At 41.4% G+C, this 19,980-nt stretch overlaps 1 protein-coding gene across 18 annotated transcripts in view; it reads right to left on the minus strand.

Moving 5' to 3' along the window:
- NCOR2 (nuclear receptor corepressor 2) overlaps window positions 1–19,980 on the minus strand; it is a 712,221-nt gene that overhangs the window by 78,464 nt on the left and 613,777 nt on the right. For 13 of the 18 annotated variants that reach the window (XM_073627730.1, XM_073627722.1, XM_073627713.1 and 10 more), the window contains 5 exons: window positions 12,799–12,913; window positions 7,897–7,992; window positions 3,583–3,674; window positions 3,310–3,460; window positions 1,104–1,253 (listed from right to left, as the gene is read on the minus strand). In XM_073627730.1, the coding sequence (XP_073483831.1) occupies window positions 1,104–1,253; window positions 3,310–3,460; window positions 3,583–3,674; window positions 7,897–7,992; window positions 12,799–12,913 (604 nt within the window). The remainder of the gene's footprint in view (window positions 1–1,103; window positions 1,254–3,309; window positions 3,461–3,582; window positions 3,675–7,896; window positions 7,993–12,798; window positions 12,914–19,980) is intronic. The other 5 variants (XM_073627809.1, XM_073627738.1, XM_073627818.1 and 2 more) reach the window with 1 other exon arrangement.

Consider the following 19,980-nt stretch of genomic DNA (forward strand, 5'->3'; position numbering starts at 1 on the left):
AACCCTTCCTAGAGCTGGCTGTCCGGCCAAACTGAGCTATTGGGGAGAAGAGCCTTGGTGAGAGAGGTAAAGAAGAACCCAAAGATCACTGTGGCTGAGCTCTAGAGATGCAGTCGGGAGATGGGAGAAAGCTGCAGAAAGTCAACCATCACTGCAGCCCTCCACCAGTCGGGGCTTTATGGCAGAGTGGTCCGACGGAAGCCTCTCCTCAGTGCAAGACACATGAAAGCCCGCATGGAGTTTGGTAAAAAAACACCTGAAGGACTCCAAGATAGTGAGAAATAAGATTCTTTGGTCTGATGAGACCAAGATAGAACTTTTTGGCCTTAATTCTAAGCGGTATGTGTGGAGAAAACCAGACACTGCTCATCACCTGTCCAATACAGTCCCAACAGTGAAGCATGGTGGTGGCAGCATCGTGCTGTAGGGGTGTTTTCCAGCTGTAGGGACAGGACAACTGGTTGCAATCGAGGGAAAGATGAATGCAGCCAAGTACAGGGATATCCTGGACGAAAACCTTCTCCAGAGTGCTCAGGACCTCTGACTGGGCTGAAGGTTTACCTTCCAACAAGACAATGACCCTAAGCACACAGCTAAAATAACGAAGGAGTGGCTTCACAACAACTCTGACTGTTCTTGAATGGCCCAGCCAGAGCCCTGACTTAAACTCAATTGAGCATTTCTGGAGAGACCTAAAAATGGCTGTCCACCAACGTTTACCATCCAACCTGACAGAACTGGAGAGGATCTGCAAGGAGGAATGGCAGAGGATCCCCAAATCCAGGTGTGTCCATCTTTCCCAAAAAGACTCATGGCTGTATTAGATCAAAAGGGCGCTTCTACTAAATACTGAGCAAAGGGTCTGAATACTTAGGACCATGTGATATTTCAGTTTTTCTTTTTTAATAAATCTGCAAAAATGTCAACAATTCTGTGTTTTTCTGTCAATATGGGGTGCTGTGTGTACATTAATGAGGAAAAAAAATGAACTTAAATGATTTTAGCAAATGGCTGCAATATAACAGAGTGAAAAATTTAAGGGGGTCTGAATACTTTCCGTCCCCACTGTATATGACAGAGGAATCAGAAACAGTTACACCTACCTTCTGTAGGGCCGGCTGGCAACTCGCGGACATGTAAACCTCTTGGAATCTGTCCTTCCATCATATCGTAAGTGCGTTTTGCAGCACTTGACTCTTGAGTGGACCCAATACTTCGATGGTCCTCTTTAGAGTTTTGAGAGGTTGATCCACCTAAAAAGTAAGGGAGCTGTGTTAATCACACAATCAAAGTGTCATCAGCTGTTGAGTTAAATTAATGAGAGACGTCCAGCATTATTTTTTTTCCCTTTGAACCAAACAGTAAACATCACTATAGACCAATTACCGGGAGTCACATCTTAGTATCAAAATAAAGGAAAAGAAAAAAAATCACACAAAAAAAAAGTCCACACGGGTGACACCAAAGATAGAGGATTCAAAAGCAAATAATAATCCTTGCCTTGTTTTAAACATGAGGAAGACTGCCAATAGCAGATAAACCTAACAGGTTAATGTGTAAAATCTGACAAACGAAGCTAAGTGAAGAACACTGTAATTAATAATAAAAGCAGTAATCAGTTAGCAGCTGTCCTAGTTTCTAGATTACAAAATAAAAAACTGACTGGGAGTACATATATTTTTCTTGCCTGCAGTTTGGATACAATCGTTTGTTAGTTGACAATTAAAAAAATGCATTTCTGTAATATAAGGTGCTGTAACATTTTCAGTCAAGGTATTCAGAATATGCTGGACATAACGGAGCACAGACATAAATAAGCTTTGAGTAACTACTATTTATTTACTTTGGAAATTGCAAGAAAAGGTTGAAACCTCACAGCTTTTTATTAACATTGGAGATATTCTCTCACTTCATGTCACATTAGGTTTACCATCTTCAACTTCTCCAGTATCTAGGATGGTGACTAATGCTATAGGATGACAGTCAGGCAACTGTCAATTTTTTAGCTTTATGGCGCGTACACAGGAAATGCCGCCAGCAAAACTCCAATGAGAGCTTTTTGTCGGAAAATGCGGCTGCGTGTATGCTGCATCGGCCTTTTGCTGGCGGAATTCCAGCCAGCAAAAGATTGAGAGCAGGTTCTCTATTTTTCGGTTGGGAAAAGTTCCCATCTGAAATTGCGTCCGTCTGTATGCAATTCGGACGCACAAAAAATCACGCATGCTCGGAAGCATTGAACTTCATTTTCTCGGCTCGTCGTAGTGTTGTACGTCACCACGTTCCTGACAGTCAAAAGTTCAGAGAACTTTTGTGTGACTGTGTGTATGCAAAGCAAGCTTGAGTGGAATTCCGTCGGAAAAACCATCCAAGTTTTTTCTGACCGAAATTCTGATAGTGTGTACAGGGCATTAGAAATCTTTGAGACAAAACCCAGCCAGCCACTAATCCCTGGTTACTTTGCACAAAGTAGCTTTCTGGGACTAACATAGGGAATACTCTGTAAGAGAATAGGCTATCTTTCTACGCCATCACTGGAGTACATGCCCACAAAGTGGTTGCAAAAAGGCTGCAGGAGAGCAGCAGCACTGAAAACCAACAAAGGATAAAAAAGTGAACACAATATTTGTTTAAGAAAAGAAAAAAAAAAAACAAACAAACAATTGAGGCACTGTGGCTAAGTGGTTAGCAATTGCACCTAGCAGTACTAGGGTCATTGGTTTGAAACCAACCACGGCACTACCTGCCTCGAGTTTACATGTTCTCCCTGTGCGGGTTTCCTCCCACACTCAAAAGACATGCTGGTAGGTTAATTGACTCCTGTCTAAATTAGCCCTCATATATGTATGAATGTGAATTGGAGACCTTAGATTGTAAGCTCATTGAGGGCAGGGACTGATGTGAATGTACAATATATGTAAAGCGCTGTGTAAATTAATGGTACTATATAAGTACCTGTAATAAAAACAATGCATAGGGCTGTAGTAAACTAAATATCATCAATTTAGGGTTTATATGTAATTTAAAGGTGCAGCTATCCTTTATGTTACCTTCACTGAAATTAATTGTGCCAATTACAACTGCAGCCTTTCAATGTATACACAAGATACATTATAGTCTGGCCATAAAACAAAAGGCCCTCTAAAAGGTCTAATTTTTATTTAGGTATTGCAAAGAAAAAATGTATTATGTAGTTGGTTAATGGCTTATCTTCTACACACTCTTGCACATTTCAAGTATAAATATTCTTCAGCCCATTATTTTGTGTTGTATAGTTTCTATAAAAAAGGTAAAAAAGATACTAGGACTTGCCATCGAGTGACAGGATGTGGCCTTTCATGCCTTCATAAATGACTTTACCCTTGGACACTGGTTCCTCACGCATTCTGTCCACCCTACATGGGCTATTTTCTCCCATGATCTTGGAAATGGTTCCTTTGTAAAGTACTTCTGCCGGAGTGCCCTAAAGATGTTTGGAAATGGATGTAAGAGAAAAACAAAAATGAAACAGAGCAGAGTGGAGTATTATTTGCGATAACCCTACTGCACCATTTCAATTAACATCAGCCCACAGGGTAGACTTACATGAGTAATGGACCCTCTGTACGATAATTGAGGATCTGGTGTAGGGCGACTACCTGGTAAACCTTTAGTGAGACTTCCTCCTTGAGCTGTACCTGTAATGGAAACACCAATGCCTTTTTAGAACCAATACATTTTTCTTATACTGCTTTTGTATGCATCACCCATGTAGGTCATGAGGTTAAGGGAATCATAGTATCCCTTTTAGTATGAAGTGTAAAAAAGGATATTTTTAATATCACATTTTTAGTGAATCAAATGAAAATACATGAAACGGATACACATATAAAGTGCAGGTGCCTAGAGATGCCTGCAGCAGGCCCCAGGACCTGCAGCTATGGCCAAACTCAACCCTTCTGACAAGTAAACCTTGGGCACTTTTTGACAGTGCCTAGGCTTGCCCACCCCTTCCAGTATTGGCTCCCGCTGCTGTCAATCACAGCCAGTAAGCCAATGAGAAAGTGGGCGGAGCAGAGCCATGGCACTGTGTCTGAATGGACACACAAAGCAGTGGCTCGGGAACGAACCTGCTTGGGTGCCCCCATAGCAAGGGGTTTGGAGGGTGGGGCCAAGAGCGCTGGCATGGGACCCAAGAAGAGGAGGATCCAGGTTGCTCTGTGCACAGAGCAGATAAGTATAACATTTTTTTTTTTTTAAATAACAAACAACACACAACAAGCCTTTAATATTACTTTAAATCTCTCTTTAACTTAGGAAAGGCTTCTTGGTGGAATAATCATATCAAGTCACCCAAGTCTTGCCTAGAGCTGGATTCACACTCTTGCGGTGAAATGCATTATACCGTGCTATACCATGCCTTACATTAAGACAGCTTATTCATTTAAATGGCCATTGTAGCAGCACAATAGTGCAAACCCTGATCTAAAGGAGAAAGGCAGCACAATGTACCAGCGTATATATTATAAACACAGGTGTAGAGAAAGGATATTTTAAATTTGTGGTCATTCATGAGAAAATATTAACTGTACTATAATGAAGAGTACATCTCATGTCTTATGTTACAGATAAATGCATATAATATAATTATTTCAGACAAGACCCTTACACTAATTGAGCTAAAGCACTACTATTTCCAGGCCATTTTCAGTTTTCAGTGCTGTAATACTAGGCAATTACTTGTTTATGCAACAATGTACCCACATGAATTTTATAGTATATCATTTTGTTAGACAAATAAAGCTTTCTTTTAGTGGTGTTTGGAGAGGGGGAGGATGGAGATGAGGGGTTAATGGGCAACAGATTGGCTAAGTGGAAAGCACATCCACCTAGAAGCACTAGGATCCTACTCCGATTTCCACCCACACTCCAAAGACATGCTGGTAAGTTAACTGGCTCCTGTCTAAATTGTCCTGTATGCAGGAATGCGAGTTAGGAGCCCTAAATTATAAGCTCCTTGAGGGCAGGGACTGAAAGCCAATCCCTGTCCAAATCATGCAGCCTCCGCAACATTAGTAGAATATGCCCCTTTTTAACTAATGACACCACCAAGCTTCTAATTCACTCCCTGGTTATCTCTCGCCTCGACTACTGCAACTCCCACCTCATTGGATTACCTTTACATAGACTATCCCCCCCCCTTCATTCCATAATTTATGCCACTGCAAGACTCATCCACCTTACTAACCATTCAGTGTCCTCCACCCCTCTCTGCCAATCCCTCCACTGGCTTCCACTCACCCAACAAATACAATTCTAAGTACTAACAATAATTTACAAAGCCATCCACAACTCTGCCCCCAGCTACATCACTAATCTAGTCTCAAAATACCAACCAAGCCGCTCTCTTTGGTCCTCCCAAGACCTCCTGCTCTCTAGCTCCCTTGTCGCCTCCTCCCATGCTCACCTCCAGGATTTCTCCAGAGCTTCCCCCATACTTTGGAACTCCCTACCCCAATCTGTCCGACTGTCCCCTAATCTATCCATCTTTAGATGATCCCTGAAAACCCTTCTCTTTAACTGCTTGCCGACCAGCTGTCGTCATTATACTGCGGCAGGTCGGCACAATCCCACGAGCTGTCGTAGCTGTATGTTGGCTCCTTTGGGATAGCAGGCGCTGCACTGCGGGGGTACCGATGCTGGTGACCGCCGGCCACGAGTGATCGCGGGCACGAAAGGCAGAACAGGGATGTGTGTGTGTAAACACACACATCCCTTTTCTGTTAGGAGAGACAAATTGTGAGTTCCTTATAGCTAGGAGCCACGATCTGTCATTTCCTCTAGGTCAGCCCCTCCCCCTACAGTTGGAAACACACACAGGGAACACAGTTGACCCCTTGATCGCCCCCTAGTGTTAACCCCTTCTCTGCCAGTGACATTTTTACAGTAAATCAGTGCATGTTTATAGCACTGATCGCTGTATAAATGTGTCAAAAGTGTCTGCCATAATGTTGCAGTCCTGAAAAAAAAAATAATCACAGATCACCGTCATTGCTAGTAAAAAAAAAATAAATAAAAAAAATATAATAATAAAAATTCTATAAATCTAGCCCCTATTTTTTAGACGCTAAACTGAGAAAAAATTAGTTTTTTTTTAAATTGGGATTTTATAGCAAAAAGTACAAAATGTGTTTTTTTCAAAATTGTCGCTCTTTTTTGTTTATAGTGCAAAAAATAAAAAAACAAAAAAAACGTAGAGATGATCAAATACCACCAAAAGAAAGCTCTATTTGTGGGAAAAAAAGGACGTCAATTTTGTTTAGGTGTTCACACGACCGCGCAATTGTCCGTTAAAGCGACGCAGTGTCGAATCGCAAAAAATGGCCCGGTCATTCAGCAGCCAAATCTTCCGGGGCTGAAGTGGTTAAAGAAGCCTATCCTGCTTCTAACTAATACACTGTTTTACTTCCTCCATCAACTCATCCCCCTCAGCTATTACCTTCTGTATCAATTGACCCTCCCTTTTAGATTTTAAGCTCTAATGAGCAGGGCTCTCTGATTCCTCTTGTACCAAATTGTAATGTAACTGTAATGTCTGCCTTCATTTTGTTAAGCGCTGCACAAACTGTTGGCGCTTTATAACTCCTGTATAATAATAATAATAATAATAATAATAACAAAGTGCTGCATAAATTGACGGCGATATACAAGTATCTGTAAAAAATAAATAAATACATTAAATAAATAATGTGCATAAGGCAAGTGAATGTGTTATATACAGGTCACTACAGAGAGAGGCTGAAGAGGGTTAAAAAACAAAAACAATCTAACCTTTTTTTGCTGCAATTTTTACATGTTATTACTGTGTCTGGCCATTACAAAACACAGAGCCACTCAGACTGGCTCTGTACATTTTGTCAGTGATCTGCACTGCGCACACACAAGTAGTAAACATAGCGCCATCTTTAAATGATGCTCCAGAAATGTACATCCACCATTTATTAATGTGTGGCGATTATAAGGTGGTTAATTCTTATATCGGTTACTTAATTTTATGAATATTATACCTCCTAAAATGACACTAAAGTTGTATAAAATAATCAGAGCAACTTCTTTCAGTTACAAAACAAATGTTAGCTCATTTGGCATGAGAAGATATGTACTAGATTTCCTAACATATCACGCACTGTAGGTCAAGCCAAAAACACGTCACCTAAAATGATGGGTGGCATATTATTTAGAAAAGCTGAATTCTAGAATTTTAGAGTACAAGAAAACCAATTTAACACCTTAAACCCATTTACCGTTTTTAATGTGCAAGTACACAAAAAGATTTATGATTCTGCTATTAGACCATAGAAATTTTACAGAGAAGCATTAAAATATATGCAACCTGGATATTTATGATCTCACTGAACTGCATGCAGCCATCCTATCTGAACCTGTGATATCAGAGAACAATGTCAGTAAGGCAATAACCAGGGAAAATAGGTGGAGATTAGTGTCAGTGCTGTGAATTAAGCATGCATTTAAAAACTGTATTATAGAGCTGGCCATAGATAGACTGCAAGAGAGAAGTCGACTGAATGACTGGCTTCTCTCGAACATTAATGTTGAAAAATGTTTCTTCGATCAGCTTTGTAGCCAATCGGCTGCAGCTTTGATCAGTGTATTCTGATAGCGGAGGAGTTCCCATTGTCAGAATACAAATGGCACAGCGGGGAGGATTCCTCCATCCACCCTAAATGCGTGGATGGGGGAATCGGCTAATTTTTTTTTTGATCAGCCCGTGGGCTGATCAAAGAAAGATAAAAAAATCCATCCAGAGTCAGCTTTACTCTCACAATGACAAAACAATTACAAATGTTGCAAACTGTGGCAAGTCATGCGGTCCTGTAAATGAACATAAGTAATTCCTACCCCTGAATATTGAGCTTTCTTGAGGTGTCTGCATAACCAGGTTCTCTGGCTGGCTTCTGGGGGAGAGTTGCTCCTGTTTTACAGCCAGAAAAGGCACTGAAAAATAACAAATGAATAAAACAATAGATCCATTAGCATATACATTTTTGCTCCTTTTCTTTGGACACATCTTCATCACTAGCCCTATGCCAACACAGGTTTGCTGGTTGTCAGTTGTTTCAGCACCTGCAGTAGGAGGCACAGCTTTCTCCTACACCCCTTCTGTAGAGTTCAGCTTAGGGAATATCATTCACGTGATCGTCACTTGCTCCAATTTATTTACAGCACACTGCAGAAAGCACTCAGGTATATAATATGCACAATTGGAAGTGAGAAAAGGCAGACAAATCACACCTTAAGGCAGTAGATTTCCAAAAAGAAACCGTTCATCTTAAAATCTGTTCACGGTTCACGGTTCATAGATCTCTAGCACAGAAATACCTTATGACGACAGTGCCCGTGACACATTCCCCCTTACAAAAGTTAACAAAACAGCATCCCAGCACATTGTAAGCAATAACTTCTTGCAGTTTTTCCTCCCTCTGGCAAATAGGACAACTGACAAAGTAAATGCACGCTATGGCAGAGAGGGATGTAATGTGAGTCTAACAGGCAGAAAATGTTCCCGATACAAATAAATACGTACCACTCCCACTTCCTGCGTGTACACACATATCCCGCTCATCCACTGCACTCATACCTCTCTGAATTCTACAGAGCCATAAAGAAAAAATGCCACCATTCATTTCCTTCAAAACACTCCTGTGCAAAGTTCACTGTATTTAAAAATGATCTATTAAACCTTTATTGCAGTAGCAGTGTGATAACAAACTCATAAAAGGAAGTCACCTCCTGGAAGTCTGATGACCCAGGAACAACATGTTTAACCATCTCATTTCCAGCATGATTTCTACCAGAATATAGCACTTAGACATAGGAGGATAGTTGGATTGGGCTGGCACACTCTTGAACTGGATCCCCTAAGATCCAAATCGCTGCAGGCTGCTCTGTAAACTTGCAAGGTTTGCTTTGTTGTCTTAACAAATATGTAAATAAAAAGCCAGGGGAGGTGGAGGAAAGCAGCGTAGACGCACATCGCTAATTATGATCGGGACAAGTTTTATAACTTGATCAGTTCATGTCTACCCAGGGAATTATTTACCAGTGGCCACCTGTCTGCTTTTACAGTTATGAGATTTTGCATCTGGCAGAGAAAAAAAAAAAAAAAAAAAAAAAAAAAAAGTAGAGTCACAGACTGCCATCTCATGTCTATGGGCTGTTTTACTCTATAATCGATTAAAGATCCTAATATGCTAAATATGCAATTTTCTCTTACAAATGTTTTACTGGCATTTAGCACATAATGCAGTGCCATTTGTCATAACAAAAACATGAAATCTGATAAAGAAAATAAAAAATATTGCAATTGCAAAAGTGACACAACATTACAAAGGCACTAACGGTAAGTTGTACAATTAGCAGGAACATAATAAGAACGTTCCATTAAAGTCATAAGCAACAAGTCAAAGAGAAATGACATATCTGCTCTACACATCAAATATGTCCAACAGCTGTCTGAACCAAGATCAGCCAGTGCCAAAGGGCTGGTGTAAAGTTAGATCACAGAAAATGAAGGTGAAAAGGAGGAGGTTAAGAAGAAACCAGTAAGGATTATACGTTGGGGAAGGACAAAGGGAGGGGGAAGTAGGTCTCAGGGGTCTGTGTACCAAGAGAAAGCAAAATGACCACGACCAAGTAAGCCAAATGGTGTTGCCAATATACCTGGTATAGATACAGAGCAGTGGTCCTTGGTGATGTTTACACCTGATTTTTTTAGCTTATTTGTATAATAAAATTTGATATATTTTTGTACCTTTGTGTTCTCTTTGTTTGCCTTTAAAGTCCCACTAGTACCTGGGGGTACTTTTTGCTCTGTACACTTACCAAGAGAGGTCAGATTGCTAAAAGATAATCATCAAAATGTGAAGGATTGGTGCAGGCTATCCAAGGCCGCTCAACCTGAAGAAATATACCATGGGAGTCCAACAAAATAGCCAGTTTTACAGCTTCGAAACTAAGAGCGGGCCCTAGCTATTGTAAGGTTAGTTACCGTAAAATGATGCAATGCTAGCTGATGTTCCGAGCAAACCGTCTCTATAGGTTTAAAAGGAGGGCTTCCCAAGGATTCCTCTTGATAACTGAATGCAGTATATATGTAGGAGGGCATAGACCCAGATCCATATTCTGCCTGCTTTTGGGCAAAACCACCAAATACGTGCCATCGCCCCTGGCTGGGGACATCCTCGAAAGCAAGTCGAGGGGTAGAAAGGAACAAAACAGGCCAGACAAACTGGCATATAGTATCATCAGTATAGATATTTATAAGCTTTCTCAAGAGTCGCAAAATTTCTAAACCTTAAGAGAGCGCTAGGGTCATGATCTGCCAGTCCCCTGGAGTCACCCCCCCAACTCACTTTCCCATTGCTGCTAAAAGGCTTGTAGACGGGGTTTCTTTAAAGATATAATTGAGGTATTGATCAAAGAGATAAGACCTGTAGAGTATGGACGTGCTTTACAGAGACTTCTGAGCGACATCAGGGTATAAGGAGAGTGCTGAGAACGAAGGAGCAACGAAATGAAATGATGAAACTGTATGTAGCGGAATCTTGTAGGGCAATCTAAGTGCGCCAAACGTCAGGATCCTTTTGGGGTGAGAAGAGAATGGACATCCATAAATCCATATTCGTTCCACCAGCAAAACTGCCCTGGGCTATCCATTCCAGGGGGAAACCGAGGGCTATGCAGTGGTAGATGGGACAAATTTAGACCGGCAGAGAATTTACCAGAATCCCCAAGCCAAAGCGTGTGAAGCAAAATGGGGCTCAGATGGAGAGCGGGAAGAGGGAGGGAGCCAAGCTAATGAGGAAAGGGGAACAGGGAGTGAGTCAACCAGGTTGATAGTGGTCCAGAAGACGACTGAAATTTTTAAGACACTTGGCTTGCATAGATTTAAAACATAACTCGGGTTTAAAATAAAACACTAACGGTAAACACCAAAAAAAAAATTAAACGGCACCATTTTATCCACTCATGTACTTTGAAAATTACTGAATCAATTTTTTTACACAAGGGACACCATAAAAACTTAAATCTTGAGTCTTGATATTAGCCTCCTGTAATTCCCTGTACTGCAGCACTGTGCATCAACCAGGGCTGTACTGTTCATTATCACCTTTCATGTGAATCTGCACATTAGAAGCGTAAATTCTGTAGAAAGGGGAGTGAGTTGAGCTGGGAGTAGAAAAATGGTAGCGGCTTATCAGAGTGGGAACCATGTCATTACTGAACAAATTATGTGTCGGTCATACACACCAGGAAGACTGGCAACACATAAAATCTTCAAAGGCTCAAGCTTCATAGGAGATTTTTGGTAGTCCACACCCGCTAAAAGCACTAGTGATTATTTGTTCAGCATCTACTCACCAGCACAAAATCTATAACGCAGCCATAGGCATAAGGGTACTTTAAAGTGGTTGTAAACCTCAGTCACGGAATCTGAGCAAAGCACGTATATCTGTAGTGTTGACTTATCTCTCCAAAGCTCTAAGCCCCAGTTCACACTGCATCTGACTTTAGTCGCACGATTTCAAAGCTGCAGGTCAATGCAACTTCAGGGGCGACTTAGCTGACGAGATGTCTATGCAAGTCGCACCTGAAGTGGCAAAAAATAGTGCAGGAACCTTTTTATTCAAATCAGTGCGGCACCGCAAAGTCAGCGTCGCACAGATTTGAACAGTTCCATTGCCAACAATAGGGTGCAACTTGTTCTGCGATTTGGACCTGTCAAATCACGACACGTTGCACCAGTGTGAATGGGGGCTACGTGTTGTTTCTGGTTCTTCGTTCCTCTGTTATCAGCATGAGTCACTTCTGAGAAGTTTTGCTGACACATGAGTGTGTGTGTAAATTGTGTGTGTGTGTAAATTGTGTGCTCAGCAGACAGCTGGTCTATTCAAAACAGTGTGCTTCTGCTGTGTGGAGGGGTGTGTTCCTTTCCTACAGACACACAGTGTAACTGCAGCCTCTCTGCTCCTCCCCCCCCCCCCCCCCACTCTGGACAGATGAAGAAAGATTTTAACATTTTTATGCCCTTTTGAAGTGGTGTAGAAAGGAAAAGACTGCAGATAAACAAGTAAAACCTATGTAGGATGATTTGTTTGATCTTTATGTATCATCTGAGGCTGTTCACTTCAGTGGGTTTATGTGAGGGTTTACAACCACTTTTAAAAGGTACTGCAAACTTTTACAAAAATATGTAGTTTAACAAAAAACCTGTGCTCTTAGGAGCATGACGAGAGGCAGAATATCAGGACTGGAGAGCTGCATGACTCCTGACCTTTTTAAGCAGTTATGATATCTGTACTGAGCCAGAGTTACAGTTGTTCACACTTAGTTATAGCTGAAACATTCCAGTCAATGTGTGCCAAAGGCAACAAGACGTGTCAAGGATGATGAAAGGAGTTTGCAGACAAACCGTCATTATAAGTGAACTTTGCTTTATAAAGAGAACTGGAGTTCACCGTGGTTCAGTCATGCACAGAAGGAGGTCAGTGACCCGGTCTGCTCAGCAATGTTATGTTTATACTGGACAGTTCTTTTTTTCTGCTTGTATCTGGCAGGCTTACTGTGAACACAATTGAGTGCTGTAAGTGGAATAATTTAGTAACACACTTGGCATTTAAAAGGGGAAGGGAATTTGCGAACAGGAACATTGACAACATATATCTGGTTATAACACAAAGGACAATTTATAAATCAAAGTGATCACATAAACATAACCAGACAGAACAGATTTGAACTTACGCTCCTCACCCAGTTTTTTTGGGTCCACATTGATTGGTAAACCCATTGTGATGGACCCTACAGGGACCTTTGCATGTTCAGAGCTGTATGGAGCATGAAGTGGGATGGGAACACCCTGAAAATAGAAACATTGTTGACAGTAAACATGATATAAAAGATATTGCGATAGATGACACAAGGCTCAGTTAATCCTTACCAAGAATAAAACTCAACACAAATGGAATGGAATAAATGACATTTTCTGTTTGTTTCTTATTAGTATCATTAAGGCTGGATTCACACATACTGCAGTGAAAAAAGTTTTATTGCATTGAAAAATGCCTGTCACCGCAAGGACACACTGGAAAGAATTGATTCCCAAGTGTCCCATTCACACTGCATTGCAACCTAGAGCTGTGTTGCAGCATGCTGCGATAAAATGCAGACATCACAGCGCACCGTTCCAAATCACATGGCAATGTATAATGCCGCACTGCATTATACTTCACATAAAGTTTGTACAAATCAAAACAAAAAAAAGGAAGCCTTGTGATGTGCTGAATTGCATACCACACTGCCTCTTACTGCAGCTGGGAATGGAGAGCTGCCAAAGTGGTAAAGTGCTCCAGCAGCTTTGCATGCCCGTGTGAATTCAGCCTAAATCATAACTAAATCCAAGAACAAGAATGTATAATATTGCAGCTTACCAGTCCTTAGATGTATTTGCTGCCTTACTTTTTTTAATGCTTTGTATATTTTCAACAAGTATAGAGAATACCTGTTGATCTTGCTAAAAATGTAGCATCCTTGTCACTTGTGAGCTGCACTGAAAGCAAAAATAATTTAATCTTTCTTCTATATGCTACTAATCTCCCAATCCCCCCATGTAATGCAGATGAACAGAAGTAGATATACTGTTTTTTAGAAGCTCGGTCTGGGTGGCAACCATGACTTCCTCTATAGATACACTGAAAAAGTGAGCGTGCAAACTAATTGGCAGCATTACCGGGGGAAAATAGAGAAAAATGGCTGAAAAAAAAAGAAAATTAATGCAGCCACTACATCGAAGGACTAATAAGCTGCAATATATTACATTTATGTTTTCTGGGTTTAGATACACTTTATCTGGACGGAGCTGTGACAGACAAAATACGCAATCTTAAGTTTTCATTTTATCTGTAAAGTGTGTATTTTGTTTGTACATACAGCAATAAAACACAGAACACAAGAATGGATTTCAAAAGCCATTAACACTCCCAAAATACAGTACATCTTTTTTGAGAAGAGAGATCCTGCAGAGTCAAACACTAATGATTTCCCGATATAAGCTATAAATAAATTTAAAAAGAAAAATCTATTGGATAAATAACACAAAATTGTGGCTAAAAATGTAAAACAAAAAGATACTCGATATGGAATATTTATTGTATAAGCGCCAATGTGTACATCAATAAAAATATATTGTATATAGATTTAGGCCGGTTAACACATGCCTGTGCGCTAAAACGATTGGTTTCAGCTTGTAGGCATGTGTCTGTTCTGTGCTGGCAGTGAGTAGCAATGCCTTGTGTTGTAACAACCCAAGATACCATTTGCCATTTTTTTTTTAACTTTCTTGAAATGTCAATATGAAATTTTATCCACATCTGTCTACCACAGCAGAGTTGTGGTACAGTGGACCAGCGCTCAGTTACACTCCAGTGTAATTAAAATGCATCATGTAGGTATTTTTATGTACTCTACCACACGTGTAGCACTGTAGTGTGAATAGGTCACACAGAAAACAATTGTTACTTATGTGCCCCTTGTGGTTGACTGGCATTGATCCGGTGCAAAGAAACGCCAGTCATCACAGATAGTGTGAACGGGCCCACTTCTTGAAGCATTCTGTGTCCTGATGTAGATGTTTTCATATATGTTATGTGGATTCCTAACACTATTTTGTATCACAAGCAGCACAAAACACTGGCTACCATTTTAAGTGCATTATCAGTTTATCCAATTACTCCTAGGTGGTGAGCAGCCATGCAGTAATGCCCTTCACTGCTGCCCGGCACATTCTACCTATCCACCACCCGAGCAAATAAACAGGCACATCAGTGGTTGCTTGAAAACATCAACTGATTATTCTCAAAAGGGAAAACTGGACTGGTTTGAAAAATCTGTTCTTAACACTATTCCTCCCCATTTGACAAGCAGTACCAACAGTGTCCCATCTCCTCTTCCCATACGGGTTTATGGAGTAAGATCTGCAGTTAGTTTGCTTGTACATCTGACTGCCTTTTAAAAGGCACCTTCTAATTGGGGAAATAGTCTTCTGCTATTGCTGCTGCCACTGGGCTACTGGATGCTTCCTTTTGAGTTCAAGAGACAGTGGAAATCACCATAGCACCCTTGTGTTAAAGTGATTTTTCACCTTTCAGGCAGAACATCCCATCTATCCTACAAGCCCACACTTGCTGAACTGAGGCTTGTAGTCTTCTGAGCTAGTATTAGGTTAATAGTACAGAGAGGCGAATGCACGCAGCAGGAGATGGCGGCTGTGTGAAGCTTCAGCTCCGCTCCCTGCTGGCCTAACGAACCCCGCTGGAGCGGGGTTCGGCAATTCCGCCTGCACTCACATTGGGCAATCCCGCCTGCACTCACATTGGGGTTCGGCAATCCCGCCTGCACTCACAGCTCTCCCGACCGGACTCCAGCTGCATCCCTGATCTGGTGGATGACCCGGGGTAAGCTATAAAAAACCCACAGCAGCGCGCAGACGGAGATGGGGAGAGGCCTTAGCTCCGCTCCCCGCTGGCAGATCCCGCCAGAGCAATCAGCAATTCTGCTCGCGATCACAGCACGTCTTGCCGGACTCTTGCTGCCTCTCCCGCCCGGTGGATAGACAGGGGGGTAAGCCTGAAAACCCCAATAACTGCCCGCAGACTAATTTATAAAGATGGCCCTCGTATCCAAAATGGCAGCGGCGGCCTCAAAGCACACACAGGTGCAGCAGCCAGAGACACAGACGCGGCCCCTGGATCTGCCTGGACATGGCTCAGTGAAGGATCTGAGTGCCAGGGCTTCTCAGGCTGCATCCATGTCCCCAGACAGAGATATCCTCTCTTCCCAGTCAGACCTGGACAGGGCACTATGTGATATTGCAAGTCAGGGGAGCATGGAGGACGGTCCCTCATCTTTCCCAAGCTCCCTGGGAGTGGCGCCACTGCCAGAATACTTGGGGGATCCCATTTTGTTGGCAAGATTTTCCACCCTGTTAGAACAAGGGCTTGAAAAAGTAAAAGCATAACCTATGACATGAAGCATGAATTTCAGGAGCTGGGCTTCCACATAGGAATAGAAAACACACTGGAAGATACCATCACCAGAACTAACCAAAATACTGAGTGTATTGAGGACATACACGAGAGATTAGATGATGTGCTAAACAAGATAGATATACACAAAATAGTTAAATTCTAATGGGGAATAAGAGAAATTGCCCACATCCCTAATGACATAAAAAAAAGCAAAGAAACCCGATGACAAGACTTTATAGGGCAAGGACTCCAAAAATAGTGTATGCAAACAAATAGGTATAAAAAAATAGTTTAATACAGTCTGAAAAAAAAAATCAATAAATAAAAAGGTTTTTGTCAAAACTGCATATTCAATTGATGTCATGAGATATGAGAACATAATCAAACTACTATTTACAACACTCTTGTGCAAATGTACAGAGTGAAGCTCTACGCGTTTCGTGTTTTTTTGCGTGATTCCGCTTAATCAGGAAGCAAGTGGTGTAAAGGTTTAAATAAGTACAGGGTATATGCAAACACAAATTGGGAAGTTTGTCTACAGACAAGCACTATATAACTTTGAAAAACATTGTCTACTAAATATATATATATATATATATATATATATATATATATATATATATATATATATATATATATATATATATATATACACATATATATATATATATATATATATATATACACACACATACATACACACACACACACATGCAGGTAACTTGATGTTTTGCATCAAGAGTAGAGAAAGAAAGGAGGGACGACAAGCAGAAAAATGGCTGTGCCGACCACACAGTGCCCTAGAAGGGGAAGGACAGATCTGTGGTGTCTGCATCTGTCCTTCCCCTTCTAGGGCACCATGTGGTTGGCGCAGCCATTTTTCTCCTTGTCGTTCCTCCCTCCCTTCTTTCTCTACTCTTGATGCAAAACATCAAGATACCTGCATGTATATATATGGTCAGTAGACAATGTTTTTCAAAGTTATATAGTGCTTGTCTGTGGACAAACGTTTGTGTTCCAATTTGTGTATGCATATACCCTGTATCTTTATGAATTGTAGATTGCATAAACCTCTACACCACCTTCTCCTGATGAAGTGGAATCGCGCAAAAACCTCGAAAAGCATAGAGCTTCACTCTGTACATTTGCACAAGAGTGCTGTAAATAGTGGTTTGATTATGTTCTCATATCCATGACATCAATTGAATATGCAGTTTTGACAAAAACCTTTTGTATTCAACTAATTTTTTATACCCAATTGTTTGCATACACTATTTTTGGAGTCATTGCCCTATAAAGTCCTGTCAGAGGGTTTCTTTGCTTTTTTAAACAAGATAGATGACCTGGAAAATCTGTATCGCCTCTACAATTTTCGGGTTTGTGGCATTCCTGAATCCTTCCTTGATTCCGAAGCCATCGTTAAAGAGCTCATTCACTACCTCATCCCTGACATACCTTCTCACAAGTTGGAACTGGATAGAGTGCACAGGGCCCTGACGGCGCCCCGTGATGATGGCCTGACAAGAGACATAATCGTAAAGCCTCATTATGCGGTCAAAGAGCACGTAATGGCCAAAGCTAGAGAAATAGCTGACCTGCAACTGCGGGACCACAAAATCCAGATCTTCCCTGATATTTCGCCAGCTACTATCCAGAAGCGCAGAGATTTGAAACCTTTGCTACAGCCTCTGACAGCCAAAAATATTAAATACTACTGGACTTTACCTTTTCGATTGAACTTTACTTTCTGCAACAAGAAACATTCCTTTTCCACATTTCCAGAGGGGTTTCCATGTTCTGCTGAAAAAACTGGGCCTTATATCCGTGGAACCGCAGGGATCCTCCCGCACCCCACAGCCCAGATCACCTGTCACCAAGCCCACGCAGAGTCCCTTATATCCAGTGTGGTGTTCCACCAGAAGCCAGGCCAAGCTCAAAAGTAGACCCCCATGAAGAAGAAAAAAGGTGGCTCTTGGGTTCAATGGGACCTTGTGAAGTAATTTTTCCTCCACTTGTTTTTCTCTTTTCTTTAATGGATCCTAGGGCGGGATCACAGATGGAACATCTAGGATTCTTCCTGACATTTCATTGCCAAGAGTGAGAATGAATAACCCTGGGATTTAGGTTTTATGCATACTGTTATGTTTTTTCTTTTCTCGGGGGGACTTCTGATTCTCACAGTTAAAGCTCATTATGTTAATGTTGATGTTTCTAAAGGCATGTTAAGGGGAGTGGTGGCAGCCATGTTCCCAGTTTGTTTGTGTTTCCCTCCACTAGTGAGGGGACCAGAGCCAAACCAGGTCCTGGGCGTTGCTCAGGGAGAAGTTAGTGGAGGACCAGGGGGATCTTTTCCCTGGTTTGGCATATAATTGGTTGAAATTACTGTCTAACTATTGCATAATATACTTTGATTTTTTATTTGCAGGACAGTCCTAATTTAGGAATTCTTCAGTATTTTTGCTTCTTTTGCGTGTTTACTTTTTCGCTTTTCTTTTTCTCAACCCTTACCCCTTTTCCCTTTGCTCCGAGTCCCCTCAGTACTGGACCTTCAGCTGCTGAACGATTCTGAGAACCAGGGAAGGTGATCATCATTCTAGAAGAGGTTGGTGAGTGACCTTTTGGCTTTCTTTTTGCACCATGGCAGACAATACTACCGGGGCCCCCTTCAAATTTGTTACCCACAATGTTAAGGAACTTAATTCTCCATTAAAGCGGAGGATGGCCTTCCAACATTACAAATCCTTGCAGACAGACATTCTCCTCCTTTAGGAGACACACTTTCCACCAACCTACAACCCAAACTTTTTGCGCCACTATAACTCCCATTTCTACTTGGCAAATGGCCCAGGGAAGACAGGAGGTGTGGCTATCTGCTTTTCTAAGCTGGTATCTTTCTCGCTGGAGAAGAAGATTAGCAATCCTGAGGAACATTACTTGATGCTAATAGGACATCTGGAGGGCTCCCCAGTTTTATTGATCTCTTACTACGCTCCTAACTCAGGTCAACTTCCCTTTTTTAGAACTTTGCTTCATGCTGTGTCCCTGACCTGAGGGGGATGGTGCTTTTTCGCAGGGGATTCCAATGTAGACCTAGACTCAATTTTTAACAAGACCAGAAGACCATTGTCCTCTGCTAGGCATTACCCCAGGATTGGGTTAAAACTGGCTAAAATGTTACATTACCACAATTCGATTGATATATGGTGGGAACTCAACCCTTTCAGGAAAGACTATACGTTCATCGCACCTATTCTAGAATCGATCACTTTTTTACCAATCCTGAAGCGGTGCACCTCTTCCGGGTAAGTAAAATAGTAGACGTGACATGGTCAGACCACTCTTTGCTTTGGACATCGTGTGACACTTTACTAGTAAACAGGGGTCCTGTCCCTTGGAGACTTAAAATGAATCACTTGAGTAATCATCAGTCCATTTTGATATAGAACAACATCTTAAGGAATATTTTGCCTCAAATAAACCTGAAGACACCTCTCCAGTGATCAACTGGGCGGATCACAAAGCCACGATCAGGGGTTATCTGATTCAAATAGCATCTCGTCTCAGGAAGAACTTGAACGCTCTTATTCACGATAAAGAAAAAAAAGTTGTCTGACCTACTGACCCGACACAAGCAAAACCCAAATTTGGACCTTAGAGAAAAAATAGACTATCCGGCTGGAACTGAATCTTTGTCTGACGACTAAGGTGGAAAAAAATCTTAGATGGAATCAGGCCTCCTTTTACACGCTAAAAGATAAACCAGGTACCATGTTAGCCCGTAATCTAACGCGTCGATTCCATCAAACGGTACTCCCTAAGATTAGACATATGAATGTCACCCTGACACAGAATCCACAAATGGTAATGAAATTATTTAATGACTATTATTCTTCATTGTATG

The sequence above is a fragment of the Aquarana catesbeiana genome, linkage group LG01 (assembly GCF_042186555.1).
Source record: "Aquarana catesbeiana isolate 2022-GZ linkage group LG01, ASM4218655v1, whole genome shotgun sequence".
Classification (NCBI taxonomy): Eukaryota; Metazoa; Chordata; class Amphibia; order Anura; family Ranidae; genus Aquarana; species Aquarana catesbeiana.